Source organism: Rhyacophila brunnea, unplaced genomic scaffold (genome assembly GCF_057557595.1).
Source record: "Rhyacophila brunnea isolate RB1 unplaced genomic scaffold, BYU_Rbru_1.0 scaffold_24, whole genome shotgun sequence".
Taxonomy (NCBI): Eukaryota; Metazoa; Arthropoda; class Insecta; order Trichoptera; family Rhyacophilidae; genus Rhyacophila; species Rhyacophila brunnea.
Genome location: NW_028232904.1, coordinates 12,151,777 through 12,170,043, shown reverse-complemented (window position 1 = coordinate 12,170,043; position 18,267 = coordinate 12,151,777). Strand labels below are relative to the sequence as shown.

The 18,267-nt window shown below is 35.4% G+C and overlaps 1 protein-coding gene across 1 annotated transcript; it reads right to left on the bottom strand.

Annotated features, from left to right (window-relative positions):
• Positions 1–8,127: 8,127 nt before the first annotated feature.
• On the bottom strand, positions 8,128–11,492 carry LOC147069053 (mitochondrial inner membrane protein Mpv17-like). Its single transcript, XM_085951715.1, has 2 exons — positions 11,157–11,492; positions 8,128–8,761 (listed from the first exon to the last, which is right to left on the bottom strand). The coding sequence occupies exons 1-2, from the start codon at positions 11,343–11,345 to the stop codon at positions 8,402–8,404; spliced, it is 549 nt and encodes a 182-aa protein (XP_085807841.1). The 5' UTR covers positions 11,346–11,492; the 3' UTR covers positions 8,128–8,401.
• Between the last annotated feature and the right edge of the window lie 6,775 nt (positions 11,493–18,267).

Sequence of the window (18,267 nt, the reverse complement as noted above, 5' to 3'; positions counted from 1 at the left end):
CATAGACATGTTTTCTTTTTAAAGTAAATGGGTAACGTTTTTAGTCATCTTTACACGATTTAAGAATTAATACCCCCTGTCGCCATCACGAAACAAATTGACGTATTCACACCTCGACGTTAATTTTGTCGCGCCTATAGTTGAAAATTATTTCCTGTTTCACTGAAGTATCGCCTTAAGTCGCTAAACCCGCTCTGGAGGTGATTTGAGTTTCGAGGAAATCACGAATAACTGTTTTGTGCATTTACGATGATGTTGATGCTAGTAGTGGTCATGTTTCTATACCGATTTAAGCATATGCTAAAAATCATGGTTTGAATCGCGACGTCTGATCGGTCGGCTATGTAGAGCGAATTTAGTGACCTGTTATTTATCCTAGAATGGATTTGGCGACTCAAGACGGCAAGTCATTTTGATTTTTTGATGAAACAGGGCAGAATTTAAAACTCGCACCACGATAGGCTGGTAGACCTATTGAGACCATACGTACATTCAAAACTTTTATTGAAAAATCGCGCAGAGCGGGTTTGGCGACTAAGTGACTCAATTAAAAAAAGAAAGATTGATTAATTTCATGTTGCGACTAGAATGCGCGCCTTTATTGGAAATGAAGCATGGCTTTTTGAAACTTGTCAAACAATTATTCCAACCAACTCTCACCGACACATTCAACACTTTTGATGAATAGTTGCGGGGCATTATCATAATAACCCGTTTACAAGTGCATGGATGTACTGGTGACGGTAGGTATTATCGCGGCCATTACAAGAAAATGCACGTGTAAATACGTATTATCGTGCAAGTTGCAAGATTGCATTCATGGATCAAAAAAGTTCTGAATTTTCACGCGACAATTGGAATTTGTGCGATTTCTGCGCCTGCGCAGTAGAACGATAGTGGCGAACCTGCCGGAAAAAATAGAAACTACACCACGCAAAGCATTTTGATATTTACAATTTTTTCTTTTTTTCGACCATGTCTGATCCTAATAGGATCATATGGGTCTTGACAGAGTGGAGGTTCGTATTGACAGATTTTTGTTTTCACGAGAAATAGATGTCAGCCACTTGCTCATCTATTAGGTCCATACTCTGACTCATACACAAATTATAAAACAATATGTATACTTGCCAGACCCAGGATTCGAACCTGGAACCCACGACGCAATAGGCCAACGTTAAGCCGCGCGGCCATCGTGCGTGAAGAAGAATACAAATCGCAGATGGTTTTTCAAATTCGATTAAGCCCTGCCTAACCAAACCATAATAGATAAAAAAATATTGTATCTATAAAATATTTAAAATGATGTATGATTTGATGGCATAATATTTTTAGATAATTATTTTATAGGCGATGATTTTTTTGTCTATGGCTTGGTTTACGTAAGGTTTATACAATGAACCAGCATTAACATTTTAGAATATTTAGATGAAAAATCACAACGTATCCCAAATAATAGTACATATTCTATATCCGTTCATACTAGATAATATCTCTTTTTTCTCCTCTCGATTATCTTTGCATCATGTGAAAATTGGCAAATAAATGTCATAGCAACAGGGTGAATCTGTAACATCTCTGTAAATAAACTTGCATTGCAAAATCGCTTGTAGCCAACTTACTCAGTGGACAGTGGTTCTTTTTTTGCTTCAATTTAATAGATTTAGGCTCCATCTAAACCAGTGGTTCTTAACCTGGGTTCGATCGAACCCCAGGGGTTCGGAGAGTCAGTCTCAGGAGTTCGGCGGAGGTCAAGACACACACCCGACTCATATGATTCGTGATGACACGCCCGTTTTGGTGTCAACAAATGGTAACGTACCCTGTTATTGCTAAGAAAGCTCTGGAGATTTTCATACCGTTTGTTACAACATATCTTTGCGAGCAATCCTTTTCAAGGATGCTCGACATAAAAACGAAGAAAAGGAACAGACTTTGTGGCGAAAATGACATGAGAGTGGCACTTGCCAAGGTGAACCCGCTCACTTCTGAACTGGTCTCTGAAAGGCAACAGCAGAAGTCACACTGATTTGCAGTAAATATTCATTATTATGTTTTTGTTTTTGTGTGAAAATCATGTTTTAATGGTTTTGTTCTTTGAACACAGTGATGTTGATACACGGTTCATTTTGTGCGCCAGTAAAATATATACCTATGTTTTGAATTTGAAAAAATTCATATTTTATTTTTCCAATTAAGAAGGGTGCGGTGAATGCGCATATGAAACTGGTGGGGGTAAGTACCTCCAACAAGGTTAAGAACCACTGATCTAAGCCCTATCTTTGGTATATCCCGATAAACTTATGTCGCAAGATAGTATATACTAGTAATAGTATATAAGATAGTATATACTATATTGCAAGATAGACAGATGATATACTATTGATAATGCCTTGATTACATGTAACAAGTACAGTGGCGAGACGGCAAAATGTCACTAGGCCGAGAGTGTTTAGACGTATTTTTCTGTTTTAAACTTTTGCGGCGAGTCAGTTTGCTTTCGATTAAAAAGCAGGCTAGTTTTGTGTACCGAAACATGGATCGTAAAACGTACATTAAAAAATAATACTAAGCTGCTCATACCCTGATAGAAGAATTGAATGAATTATTGCGCGAAGAAGATAAACGTCTTTGGACAAGACAATGGATTTTAAGGAGACTAGATCGTGCTGCAACATACACTCTTTTTAGTGAATTGGAGTTAGAAGAGCCTGATGAATTTAGAGCGCTTCTGACAATGGATGTAGAACGTTTTAATAGATTTTTAAAAATATTACTCCAATGATACAAGTGGCACCGAGTGTGTGATTAAACATGCCGAGCAGGCTAGCGAGTCAGTGCCGGTAGGGTGTGGGGGTTGGGCACTCGGTCTAGTAAATAGAAAAGGTTCCGACTGACTGTCTCGGGATCCTACTAGTCCGAACCAACCGAGCACTCAGCCGAGAACACTGTCTCGCCACTGTACTCGTTACGTGTAATCAAGGCATTATTCTTGTCAAATTTGGGATCACAGAGATTATCAATATATTTATTTATCATAAATATTTCACTATAATAATGTCGACATAAATTATACTAATGGTTTTATAAATGCGTTTAAAAATTAATAAAAGTAAAAAATCTTAACACCACTGCACAGTTATGTACCGAAATATGACTATATTCTAAAACATTAGAGCGAGAGGTTTAAAAGAATACTATTTTATGTAACAAAAATACTTTATGCCGTCATCTTGTCAAAATTATATAAATAGATTATCTTCAACGTTTAAGGAGTGTCCAGGATCATGGTTTGAAAATACAATAAAAACTCAATTTTGACCTACGACGAGCATGTCCCCCCTTAAGACCAAACCAAACCTAACCTAATCTAACCTACCCCAACCTAATAATATAATCCTAATTTGTGATAATGGTGTATCAAAATGTATGAAAATTTCAAATTTTCAATTAAAGATTATTGGATCGAAAAGCCGATGCGCCATCAGAAAAAGGTATTTATTATAATTGTCTACATGGAATAAGCTGTTTACGTAAAAAAAATAATATAAAAGCTCGTGTCCACCTCTGTGGCACAATTACCATACCTTTTTCTGTCGGCGCATAGGTTTTTCGATCCAATAATAATTGTTAATTTAAAATTTGAAATTTTCATACATTTTGATGCATCAATATCAAAACTAATAATATCCATCCCTTGCCACTACCATACGGCACATTCAGGAATCCCTGTCGATCGTCAGTGTTCTTGCATCTTACCAGATTTTACTAGCATCCTGTAGTTCAACCACAATAAATGCACACTGTGGCTTGTATTTAGTGGTCTTCCAGGGCGCTGAAATCTGTTTACTTTGAAGAACAGGCGAGCCAGGTCCAACGTCATTTCTTCACTCTCAACATGATGAGAAGCAGTGGTCCACTCTATTATCTCAAATATTCCGCATTAAGTTGCATGTTGTTTAAGCCATTCTCATTTGGAAACAAGTTCTCTTTTTAAAGTGCCATCTCTTGTGATGTGCATCCCTAGTTATTTAAAGATGTGTATTTCAATTTTTTAAATTTAGCACCTACGTGTTATTATTTAACAACTAGTTACTTACATCACCATGTTCGATCCCGAAAGGATCATGTTGTCGTTGAAACTGGAAAAATGTGTAACTCCGTTTTAATCGAAAATTGACTTTGAATGCCATCTAGTGGCCGTTGTTATTACCTACCCGTCTTGCAAATGATGTAATTCCAAAAAAAATGTAAAATTGTTAAATCATGGATGATTTAACTCCATAACCATATTATATTTTTATACGAAACCATATTGTTTTTTGTCTCTCCTTTTAAGTAGTGAGTTACACAATTTTCTAGTTTCATCGACGATATGGGCTTCCACAGTGTGGAGGTTGTATTAACAGATTTTTGTTTTTACGAGAAATGGATGTTAGCCACTTGCTCAACCTATTAGGTCCATACTCTGACTTAAAACACAAATTGAAAAATGTGTATTTGCCAGACCCAGGATTCGAACCTGGAACCTAACGACATTATAAACCGACGCTTATGCCACTCAGCCACAATGGGCATATTATGTTAGTTAATAAATTGGAGTTTATTGAATGTGAGCTATTAGGCAATAGCTAACTTAATACAGCCTTTCAACATGAAAAAGTTCCCCATCCCTGGTTCATTACAGAAACAACTCAAAAACTTTGTTTCTTGTTTGAAAACATTTGAAATTTGTATAAAATTTTCATTTAGATTTGAAAACCTTGATTTTTGAGAGTAATGTGGTTTTTTGATATAGTTATAATAATTATGACATAGACATCCCCATATAGAGTTAAAATAATTATTAATCCAAGGGGTTATTAGATATGTAGATACAGTTGCGCTTGGTAATCCTGTAACCATATTTTTTCACCTGTCACCGGATTGTTGGAAATGCCGGATTATTGGATTTCTACAGGAAATAATAAATTATCTGTCAAGGTCGGCCACCAAATTGCCGAGCGAACGGCTCTCCGCTCTGTAAACCGGCAGTTTAATGTGAAACCTGCCAGATTATAGAGCAGGAGAGCTGAGTTGCAAAATGCCGGACTATTGGACGTGCCGGATTGGTGAACGCCGGATTACCGAGCGCCTACTGTACATATTTTTATCGGTAGAGTAAAAACCATAGTGCAGTTTTTAATAATTTATTAGAGTAACAGAGATTCAACAAACATCAACATATTGAAAGGTCATCAGCTCAAGTGACCCTTAAATGTACGAACAAAACAAACTAAACCAGTAAACTTAAAGGTCAGGTCACACACCATGTCAAATCTCAAACAAAACTGATTCGTTTTACAAGTTTTGTACAAATTTGTCAAGGCTCACAAAAATGGGGCCGAAAAAACAGGTCATGTTTATCTTATTCTATGAGGATGAATCCAAATGGATTCTGCTTACATATCACAGTATTAGTTAACCAAACCAAATAAGGGGTTGTCCACATAATATGATGTCACAACCTAAAGAGGCGGGGGTGGGGTCTAATATAACATGATTTGTGATGAAAGGGATGGTAGATGGGTTGTAGAAAATGTGACATCAGAAAACTGACAAAATCGAAAGATTTTTTGTTTTAGAGAATAAAGTAATCCATTAGAATCAAAGATATAATAGAAAACCGATAGATCGTAACTAGTGACATAATTTAGACTGGGGGGGGAGTAAAAGATTTTGTGACGAAGAGTGACAATCCGGGGAGGGGACGGATCAAAAATACTGAAAATCGAGTAACGTCAACGATACGTCCTCGGATTAAATAATCTATGACTATTCAAGTTTAGGCCCTCCTCCCACGGAGCAACTGAAATCCGACGGAACTGAAACTAAAATTCCAGCCAGTATCTAGCTAATGTATTTCAATGGCAGCTCGCTGACGGCGAGACTAGAATCTCTTAGATTCAAAACGGTCGCGAAGAGACGCGACATGCTACTCGCGCGTTCTCTCAAGTTTCCAGTCACCGTAAAACAGTGGTACCAATGTCAGTAGATTCGGTGAAAAATCATATTTTCTTAGCAAAATTGGTAACACTGCGTAACAAGCGTCATGCTATAAAAACCATAACAACCCAAGACGTCAAAAATACAAGATAAGCAAAATTGAAATAACCTAATTGTATTTGAGTAAACGCAGCAGCGTGCGTGTTGTCAGTTTTTGTACAAAACAGCTGATGGTCCAGTTTGACAGTTTGAGGTTATATGATTATTATTTCAAGTGGGTTTCAGTAGCGCTGTGTGCGAAACATCACATTGGTCAGTTTATGAGTTCCATCACCAACCAGTTCCGTCAGATTTCAGTTGCGCCGTGGGAGGAGGGCCTCAGAGTATTATAATTTCTTTGTATTTAACACTGGAAGGCGATTCTTCAACGTTTTTAGGTTGGTTGAATTGATAGCCATATAAAAAATAATAATCTGTATGTTGACACGTTGTAAGATGGTAGCTATAAACTATTATATAATAATATGGTGACCTATTTTGACTTATCATTATTATGTTTGTGATTTTTTGTGACTACATCTAAACATTCTAAAAAATGATTGTTCACTGTATTGAGCTACCTAACTATGTAGAGTAATTTCTATTCACAGGCAGTTATAGCTGCATAATGTATTATGATATGAATGCTTTGGTTTAGGTACAAGTCAAACATATTTCGTATTCGAAAATGGTCAATGTATGTAGTAATTAAAAAAAAAAATATCATCTATTCGTAACAAATTCAAGTTTCAGGATTTATGTTAGCAATATCTGCAAAATTGACAGTTAAGAGTGAATGTAGGACAGATGAGGGTGATAATAGTGTGAAGTTTGCTAGAAACAAATCCGAAATCCAAAACAACTCGCATATAATTTAAATATTAGTCCTAAGTAATGTTTTTTTAGTTAGTATTAAGGGGGGACATGCTCAGCGTAGGTCAAAATGGAGCTTTTGTTCTATTTTCAAAGCATTAGATAATCTATTTATATAATTTTGAAGCCTTATTATCCTTTATATTTATTTTAAACATTTGATGACTGCATAAAGTATTTTTATTACATAAAATAGTATTCTTTTAAACCTATCGCTCTAAAGTTTTAGAATATAGTCATATTTCAGTACATAAATATGCAGTGGTGTTAAGAATTTTTACATTTATTAATTTTTATACGCATTTATAAAACCATCAGTATAATTTATATCGACATTATTATAGTGAAATATTTACGATAAAAAATTATATTGATAATCTCTGTGATCCCAAATTTGACAAGAATTAGGCATTTTATTATTCAAAAAATGGGCAAGATTAACACATTTGAAGATAATTCTAAAGATACGTATTTTAAGCTAAGTCTTTGACCATTCAAGTGTGATAAACATCCTACGAATAATGATTGCTTTATAATAATTATTGACCTAAGAATAAGGTAGTGTTTTTTTGAAATACGCCATTTCTTTTGGCATTCCCCAGTGGTTAAGCTACAACATACGGCCGTAGCCATAAATTGACAAACTATAATTGAGGTAGGGAGTAAAATGATGTTAACGCGTGTGTTTGAACATGTACCGTTTAAAAAAAAAAAAAAAATTCGGTTAGGTTATCACAGAGATTATCAATATAATTTTTTATCGTAAATATTTCACTATAATAATGTCGATATAAATTATACTGATGGTTTTATAAATGCGTTTAAAAATTAATAAACGTAAAAAATCTTAACAGCACTGCACATTTATGTACTGAAATATGACTATATTCTAAAACATTAGAGCGAGAGGTTTAAAAGAATACTATTTTATGTAATAAAAATACTTTATGCAGTCATTAAATGTTTAAAATAAATATAAAGGATAATAAGGCTTCAAAATTATATAAATAGATTATCTACAACGTTTAAGGTATGTCCAGGATCATGCTTTGAAAATAGAAAAAAAAGCTCAATTTTGACCCACGCTGAGCACGTCCGCCCTTAAACATTATTTAGAAACCTTCTAGTAGAGAATAGAGTTTTTAATTTCTGAACTATTTTCATATCTCGAGATAATTCGAGATTGGTTTTTTGATATTGACGAGAAATTTATCAAATTCTGTTCACAATGCAAGTTGAGACCTTTTTTATTATTTAGTTCTTTCGGCTGAGAGATTTGAGATTAGCCTTTTCTGATTATTTCTTGAGACTTTTCGATTACAACCTCTAGTAGAGAAGAATTTTAGTAATCATAAAAACGTCGATGATTATTAGGTATAATATAAGAATGATTTTGTACTTGAATTGAATTGAATTAATGTTACAGTGCATGACTGAAACTTTGGCTTGCAACCTTAATATCTCATAAAAGTAAACATTTAACACAGCATTGTTTGAGGTATATTTAAGGTTTAGTCTCCGGATTATTGTTTGTCTTCCACGACAGGTAAGTGTTCCAAAACACGGCAACAATCTGAGCAAACAGGACTTGGTACTGCAGCGGCATGACATAGAAATTTACCGTTTGTACCCATGGCCAAACGCAATAATTAGTTTTTAAAATGTCTAAATATTTCAACTCCATATCTGCTTTAATTTCAGTATAACTCCGGCCGTTCACAGCTCCTATTGTACTGACGAAGAGCAGTAGAAAGCAGGGAGCGAACAGGCACTGGTCGACGATCACTTTTTTGATAGCTACCGCTGGCCCTGAAGAACCGATGTATTTATTCATGACTCCGTACCATACGTGCAATACAGGACCCTGAAACAAAAATATAGCTTATTAATATTAATCAGTCGTAAAGAGGGGCTGACAGACAAATGTACATGACAATCGTGAAAACTTAAAGTAATGGATTAGATTACTAAACCATTTCTTTTATTCAATGTATAATTCACAATATTTTGAGAATGTAACATTCCATATATTGAACATACATAACTTAAAAACACCTCCGATATATACTCACTAGAAAAAAATTGTTAGCAAGTTCAAGTAGACGTTATAACTAAAATATTTGGCGAGAGCCGGGCGTCGGTTAGTAATTAAGGTAATTAATATTCCTCGATTTAATACACAAAAACTGATAGTCAATAATAACGCAATTTGATAAGCATTTCACGTATGACCTACTAGTTTACAGTTTTAGTTACAATTAGATAGGAGGCTCGTAGCATAATTGGTTAATGCACAGTTGGCGCGATACCAGTGGTTATACGGGGTCAAATCCCGTCGAGCATCGTATTTCTTTTTGCAAGTTTGATTTTTTCTAGTTTTCAAGTTATATGTTCAATAGATTAGATTACGTTTACCTTTACTTATAAAGAAATCATTTTAATGCAAGTATTTATTAAATCACAATATGTGATCAGTATTACAGATCGATTTATTTAAATTATGCGCACTGCAAGCAAACGGTGACATCTGTATAATTTCAATGGAATCTAGAGATTATTTTGATCGCAATTCACATGTTTAAAATGAATTTATTATCAGCTATTCTTTAGCAAATTGCAAGAAAGCTTGAAAATTAATTTGTAACAGCCTACTACCTCGATATACTAAAAGTACGCTTTAAAAGACATTTGTAAAGCCTGCGCTCACCTATCTATTGGAAACATGGGCATTAAGTCTGCAAAATGAATGCGCCTTGAACCTTATGGAAGAGAAATTCTCTACAGTATTCATGGGTTAATCAGCGACAATGGAGTAAGATACAATGCTGTCTTTATGAAGATTGCAGAGCGGTTAAATCAATTGAGATTGCAAGACTGAGTTGACAAGGCCATGTGCCGTATGAATGACAATGAAAGCAATTTAATATGATGCAGAAAAATGATGCAGAAAAAGAGCCGGCTAAAATTGCTGGCTAGATGGAGTAACCAATAACTAGTGACGTCCCTAGGCAAAGTGCATCCCTTAAAACAGACTGTCCTCTCTTATTTTTGGTTTGAAATTGTCTGCAAATTTGTTAGGTACATACTTACCCAATTTATTATTAATTTTCGCCAATCTTAAACATAAAATGACAGATACATAAAAAAACTTAAATTGATGTTCACACTATCTACTTACTGAGAAACAGAGTATTTCAGAGGAAAAATAATGTCAAATACAGTCGAACTCGGTTATTACGATCATGGATATAGTGAGATCTCGAATGTAATGAGGAAACATTCGTTGACATTTTAGTTTATGATTTTCTCCATACATTTATTCACTGTTATAACGAGCAACTTATCGGATATACCGAGGTAAAATTTTCTTAAAACTGTTAATGTGTTAAAAAATTTGACACTAAGCAACAAAATCTGACCGGACAGGATGCCGCCGTGATCGGATTACATTTATGACACTAGCGAAGTGTCTAAGTACCTACCTAATTGGTGTTTTCGCCGACAATATTGAAAAAGTATCCACGGATATGGTTGAAAAAAAAATCCAACGTTTGTGAAGTAAGTAGGTACCTACCAGCGTTCATTACAATAAACAACTTTGGTAATTGAGCCGCAGATGCCGTCATGAGCTTTTATAATTTTTTTTTTGAAAACAGTTTATTACATATAGACAATTATAATAAAAACCTTTTTCTGTCGGCGCATAGGCTTTTTGATCCAATAATAATTGTTAATTTAAAATTTGAATTTTTCATATATTTTGATGCATCATTATCACAAACAAAAATTATATTAGGTCGGGGTAGGTTAAGTTAGGTTAGGTTTGGTCTAAAAAGAAAGTTATAAAATCTCTGTGGCACATTTACCATAACTTCTTTTGTAGTCATGCTTGTTTTGGGGAAAAATTCTAATTGTGTATTTTTGTGTTATGTGACCGGTCATTTAAAAATACCTATTCTCTGATATAACGAGTAACGCTTATTGCGAGCAAATTCAGTCGGTCCCATCTTCCTCGTAATAACCGAGTTCGACTGTATTTCTATTTAGCCATACCATGGAGATTAACAGCAGTTTTTAAATAAGTACAAAAACGTTTGAATTGATGTCAACTTTACGAATCTGGGTACTGAAGCTAGGGCCTTCCACACACTATTCGATAGAAATCTTCTTCGGTTGATATTTTCCTACATCAGCGAATTATGTGTTCTTGAAAATACAACGATAACATTGGGATAAGATAATAATTTTGCGTCACTCACAGCCACTAAAAGTCCGACGGAGGTAAATCTGGCGGTCCGCTTCCATTCCACGTTTTCAAATTTCTTTTTCTCCACTGCAGTTTGAGCTATGATGTCTCCGAATCCCATCAAAAACCCGGCCTGCACCGATTGGGTAACAGTCGGGTATGTAAATAGTATACGCTTGTACACTCTTAACAAGGCAGCCATTTCGCTGCAGAAGTTTTGTGAGCTGACAACCAAGAAACTCTATGCGAAAAAACTTTCGAAATATATTATGATATATTAAATTAAATTACTTTTGACAGCCGACAGCGTGAACTTTTTCAGTTTGACATTTTGTAAATTTTTGTTTGTGATTTCGCGGGCAGCACTGACGTCAATTTATAAGGCTATTTACCGCTCTATTTACACAGCCACTTAATATTTATAAATTTTGTTAATTTTAAATAAAATAAAAAAGTCAATTTAAAAAAGAATATTTGAATAGTAATTCATAAGGAAATGTTTTTTCTTTTATTTCAAAATACATTCTATGAATTTTTGAATTAACTTATTTTCGTGAAATCTTCAACACAAATGAAAAAAATTAAAGTCATCGAAAAGCCTTCGTAGTGGTCAAGACATGAATAGAGTCTTAGCAACCAAAGAGATTGTAGCAACATAAATTAATTTCAAATTATTCAAATTTATTTATTTTACATATTATAGAGGTAATGAAGGGTTAAGTTGGACTGCAGATGTAGTACCTTTGTTCTGAGTAAACCAGACACTGGTCCTCGCTGTCCTACAAGGCAAGTGGATGCGTAATATAGATCTAAAACAGATCATTAGCCTCTCAGTTACCGAGACCGTCTGTGCGTGGTGCCAGCACCACATCCTCATAGAGGTGACCCTGGTATCGCAAAACACAGCGGATCTAGCCTAGGAAGTCAATAAATATCCCTGGTATTGGGCAGCAGCAATTACCAGTACTGATGTAAGGTGGAGAGGATGGACTTCGGTACAGCTTACATTTAGATAACTGAAGGCATGGTCGCAACGGCGTTAATGGCTTTGACACTGCGATGTGGAAAGCAACGGGAAACTACCACATTAACTATATCCCTAGTAATCATCATGGCTGGAAAATCAAATTGCATGGTCCTCAGTCCCCGGCAGGCCTTAAATGGTCAGAGAGTGCTAAGAATCCCCAGGCCAGCTATGAAGATTGCGACCTGGAATGTGCGATCAATATATAAAAGTGGAAAATTGCAAAACGTTATTATGGAAATGAATCGGTTAAAATTAGATATCCTTGGTATCAGCGAAGTGAAATGGAAGGGAAACGGCAGATTTAAAACTGATAACGGCATCTTGTATTACTCGGGAAATGATGATAACCACCATCGAAATGGAGTGGGTATCATAGTGACCGATAAAATTAACAGACTGGTCAATAGTTTTGTTCCCTACTCTGACAGAGTAATGCTATTACCAGTGACGTCCCGTGGGGGTAGGCAGATTGAGCGTCGCTTGGGGGCGGCAGATACTCAAAGGGCGGCAAATCGAGGAGAATCATTTGGTATTATATAGAAATAGCTACCTAAACTTAGTTATATTATAACCAGAGCTTTGGAGATGTTTTGTTCCGGATGCTTTTTTTTATTATTATCCAGTCGGTACTCGCAGCGATTTTAGTATGATGTCACCACGCTCCGCTAGAGATTTTTTTATTTTATTTTTGACTGCTCGGTTTCGTATACAAATGCTAATAAACTTGGCGCCTATACACATTATGAATATTTTTATAAATGTAAAACATCACAAACGAATAATAAATCAGTCATAATAATATAATGTCATTTACTCAGATTAAAGAGTTCCTTTCATAACAGTGGTAGGTATACTGCGCAAAAGCCAATAATTATGTCGCGCCATAGTTATTAAAAGAAAATAATATTATATATTATATCAACGTTGGTAACGAAACAAGGAGAATTTATGGTAGAGATTTATAGGTAGGTAGGTACATACCGTATTTTTTAATTTATCCAAATATTTTTGCCAGTCATTCGCGAGATTTAAAAGTTGCCGGATGTACCTATTGCAAATAGATACCTATTCATAATGATTATTAATCCTTATTGACATTTGACATAATCAATTAGTATTCGTGCATATAATAGGTATTTACGTTAAGTACCAGCTAATTGTAATAAAAAGTGCTGTGAATACAATACTGTGCAATACCTTCTTTTGAGTCGTTTTTTTGTCAACATATTTTTTGCTGATAATAGTGTAGATTTGTAGTTTATTTCAATCATCAACGGTTGAATGTTGAGACTATTAATTAATAGTGTATTTATGATTAAATTTAGGTTTATATTAAAAAAATAATGAGGAAAATTATTTTGTTTACATGTTGTAGGGTACAATAATAGCATAGAAAAAATGATGTGAAAATAATACATCTGCGTAGGTATTACTAAATGATACAAACCAAATGTGTCAGACACAGGGCTCGAAATGGAACGGAATGCACCGGAGCGCCGTTCCGGCTCGTGAATTTTGTAAAATTATAGCTCCGTCTCATGGAAAAAATATGTTGACCGTCTGAGCTAGATAGGCCATAGAATAGAAAATCTGACATTTTTATAAAATACACATACGATTTGATGACTATGTAAATATCTTCAGAAAATTTGCCGAGCGCTCCGGTTCGTAAACTTTTCCATTTCGAGCGCTGGTCAGACATATTAACCAAATGGCATCTCAGACTCTGGTGATTTGGGTAAGTGTCTAACTAATATTATATTTATTCGCTTATTTATTTATTGATATCTAAATTTAATTTTGTATGTTTCAGCTTAGTGGTAGGTGTATATTTTATTAGTAATGTATCCAAACCATGGCCCCCACAAGGGGGGGGGGGGCTGACAGGGCTCTAACCTGGGGCTCGGACTCGATAAGTGAGATAAACACTTATCACAAATTTGCTCTAATAGCAAAAAAATCGTCTGCGGCGCTATTTTCCTTCAATAATGATATTATTCAAAATTATGTGGTTACACAATACAATTTATAATTGTGTAGCGATACTCAAAAACTCCACAATTCAAGTGTAGGGGAGAGTGGGTCACAGTGGATCACTTTTTTTTTCAAGTCTTGCAATTCCAAATTTTATGGCCAAATAATTAATCTCTGAAATTAAATCATAATGTGAGTATCTAATCTTCAAAGAAAAGGGCATTTATTGGCGAGTATTACCTAAACTTACAAGTTATAACCACTTTAAAAAAAATGGGAATGGGTCACTTTGGATCAATACATGGGTGACAGTGAATCGACTGGGACACATTGGATCTATAAAAAAAATACAGTAAAAGACAACAATTTCCATATTATTACTCATTTATTTGTACTCTTAGATACATTTTATTACATATTCAAGACAGTTTTATAATTTAAAAAAATAATGTTAAGGTTTAATTTGCGATCAAAATGAAATTAACGTAAATTTGTGTTGGAAAAATTAATGTCAAATTGATAGTCTGATACATAGATTGTTTTCTCTTTGTGTTGCCAGAAAACTTAGGTTTTGGTAAAATCATCTTAATGTCGTGAAGTGCAACCGTGGCAATATCGGGCACATTTGGCTTCTCATCTGTTCTTCAGTATGAAGTCCGATACTACTGTCCAACAGGATCTTCTTGGCTACGTGCTAAAACTGTGAACTAACAAGCTCCTCCCATTTTTAACCGCACTCCGATTGAAGCGCCTTCCAGTTAGCCACGAGTTGTCCACGTGTTAAAACTGTGAACTAACAAGCTCCTCCCACTTTTAAACGCACTAGCGACTTCTTTTACTGACTTCTTACATTTTTACCTACGAAAAAAGAACAGATTAGCTTCATGGGTTACACTGGATCAGCGATCCACTGTGACCCAAAACGAAATGATTCACTGTGACCCATTGGCCGTTATGGTAAAAAAAATATAACAAAAAAAAACTATTTAACTCAAAGACAAAACAACATAGTTGACAACGGATTAAAGAAATAACAAGCGTAAAACAAAATATAAACATTTACATTTCTTATTCACCTAGAGACAAAACAAATTTTAAAACCACGTGAAAAAATAGTTTCGTTACTTACCTACTGACCGGAGTGTGATAGCACATCTTCCCGCTTTGATACCGCGTCAGCGACTAGTGCGTAGGATAGGGGTATGGGCGAGCGGCAACCACGCGTTCGTTTGTTTGCGTAAGCGTTATACAAATTGAGTTATAGTGAATAATCCACTGTACCCCGTGATTCACTGTGACCCACTCTCCCCTATGTATTAAAATATACAAAAAAACACTAAATATACACATCAATTTTAACGCGTACACCATTTGGAAAACATTACTGTAGAGCGTCACACCGCTTTTATCCTTAGCGATAGGTAGGGGGGGACAAAGATCCTTACATGGGTCCCGCTTCAGGATGAGGGGGCCATGCTTCATACAACACATTTCTTAGATATTGGAGTAATGAAAGGATGATAAAAAAAATGGGGCGGCATTTTGACGCTGCCTAGGGGTGGGATTTTGTCTAGGGACGTCACTGGCTATTACAACTCAAATCGTGGATGGGTAATGTTAATATAATACAGGTGTACGCTCCAACTGCCGACAAAGATGACAATGTTATAGAAGAATTCTATGAATAGATAAATGAAATTTTAAAATCGACGAAAGCTTATGAAGTTACCGTGATTATAGGAGATTTCAACGCAAAGATTGGTAAAGGTAAAAGTGGAGAGTTAGTAGGAGAATTTGGTCTAGGACAAAGAAATGATCGAGGAGAAAGATAACTACAATTTTGCCAGGAACAGAGTATGGTTGTTTGTAACATATTATTCAAACTTCCAGCAAGGCGATTGTATACATGGAAATCCCCACAAGACGATGGCAATAACATTGTAAGAAATCAAATAGACTATATATTATATTAATTCGCAATCGTTACAGAAATGGCCTAACATCTACTAAAACACATCCAGGTACCTACTGACATCTCATCTGACCACAATCCTGTTGTAGCTACAGTAAAAACCAACCAAAAATAAACAACCCAACGTGTTAAGATCCCGAAGTCAAACAACAAGTAAAAAGTGCACTGAACACAGAAATAGAACAACTAAAAACTTCAGTCATTACATCCTCTGACATAACAGACAAGTGGGACAGGATAAAAAATGTGTTCTCCTCCATATCTAATAATCAATTAGCATATAAAAGAACAGCTAAGAAGCAAAAATGGATGACAGATGAGATTCTGTCCTTTGGACGAAAGAAGAAATTGGAAAAATAAAAATGAAAATCAATATAGGAGAATTCATAATACCATAAAAAGTAAAATTCGTACAGCTAAAGAAGAATGGATGTCCGACCAATGCAAAGAAATTGAAAATCTCCAACGAAAATACGATTCCTTTAATATGCACAAGATTACAAGAAGATAAAGGAAACATTGGGTATTGCGAGAGGAACGTCATCAACTATCATGAAAGACGAAGATGGGCGTATTATATTAGATATAGAAAAGAAGCTGCTTCGTTGGAAGATATATATTGAAAATCTGTTTGATGATGATAGGGGAACTATTAGCTATACTTTTAATGAACGTGAATAAGCCCGATGCATAAATAGGGCAGAAATAATAAACGCAAGACGAAATTCTAAAAATGGTAAAGCTATCGGCCCTGATAATATTGACAACGAAATGATAAAATTATTAGAAGAAGATCAATTAGAAATTCTCGTTGATTTGTTTAATAAAATTTACGAAACGGGCATTATTCCAGATGATTGGTTGAAATCGACATTCATTACTCTACCAAAAAAGGCGAATGCAAAGGAGTGCAGAGAGCTTAGAACAATAAGTTTGATGAGCCACATGTTAAAAGTTTTATTAAAAATCATCCATAATAGGATTTTTCGAAAATGCGAAGAAGACATGGATGACACACAATTTGGTTGAAGTGGTTTGAGCACTTCCGAAGCACTTTTCAGCTTGAATATTCTAGTGCAAAGATGCCTAGATGTTAATGTTGATGTTTATAATTGTGTTTCATCGATTACGAGAAAGCATTCGATACTGTTAGGGATCCTAAACTTCTCGAACTCTTACAGGAGAAAGGCATCGATGCAAGAGACATTCAACTGATAGCTAACTTATATTGGAATTAAACAGCGAATATTGAGATCGAAAACGAAATCAGTGGAGGGGTAAAAATTCGTCACGGTGTAAGACAGGGGTGTATATTGTCACGTCTGCTATTTAACATGTACTCAGAAGCTATTTTCAAGGAAGCCTTACATGGTGAATCGGTGGGTATTATGGTTAATGGCAAACATATTAACAATATACGATATACCGATGATACTGTGCTGATTGCTGATAGTTTAACGAGTTTACATCAACTGGTAGAAAAGGTTAATGAGGTCAGTAATTCTTATGGTTTAAAAATGGACCTCAAGAAAACAAAACAATCAAAAATAGCGACACCAGACACCAACATAAATTTTGTCATTAACAGCGAACCAATCGAACGTGTGACCCATTATAAATATGTATGTACATGGGTCAATGAGAAATGGCACCAGTCTCAGGAAATACAAACTAGAATTGAGATCACAAGGAGCGCCTTTCTCAAAATGAGACGCCTCCTTAGCAATCGAGATCTTAACCTAGGTCTGAGACTGCTTGTGGTACGTTGTTATGTTCTCTCAATTCTTTTCTATGGTATGGAAGTATGGACGCTAAACCAAGAGATGTCACGGAGACTTGAAGCTTTCGAGATGTGGCTGTATAGACGCCTCCTCAAAAGTCCTTGGACTGACCGGGTGACAAATGTTGAAGTTCTCAATCGAATGGGGAAGGGCCGAGAAGTTCTACGTAGTATCAAAACCAGGAAATTACAGTACCTCGGGCACATTATGAGAGGACAAAAATACAGCATTCCCCAACTTGTCATTCATGGAAAGATCAATGGGAAGCATAGCAGAGGACGGCGCCGCATTTCGTGGCTTAAGAACCTCCGTGATTGATACGAGTGCAGCTCCACTGAACTGTTCCGGGTAGCAGACGACAAAGATAAGA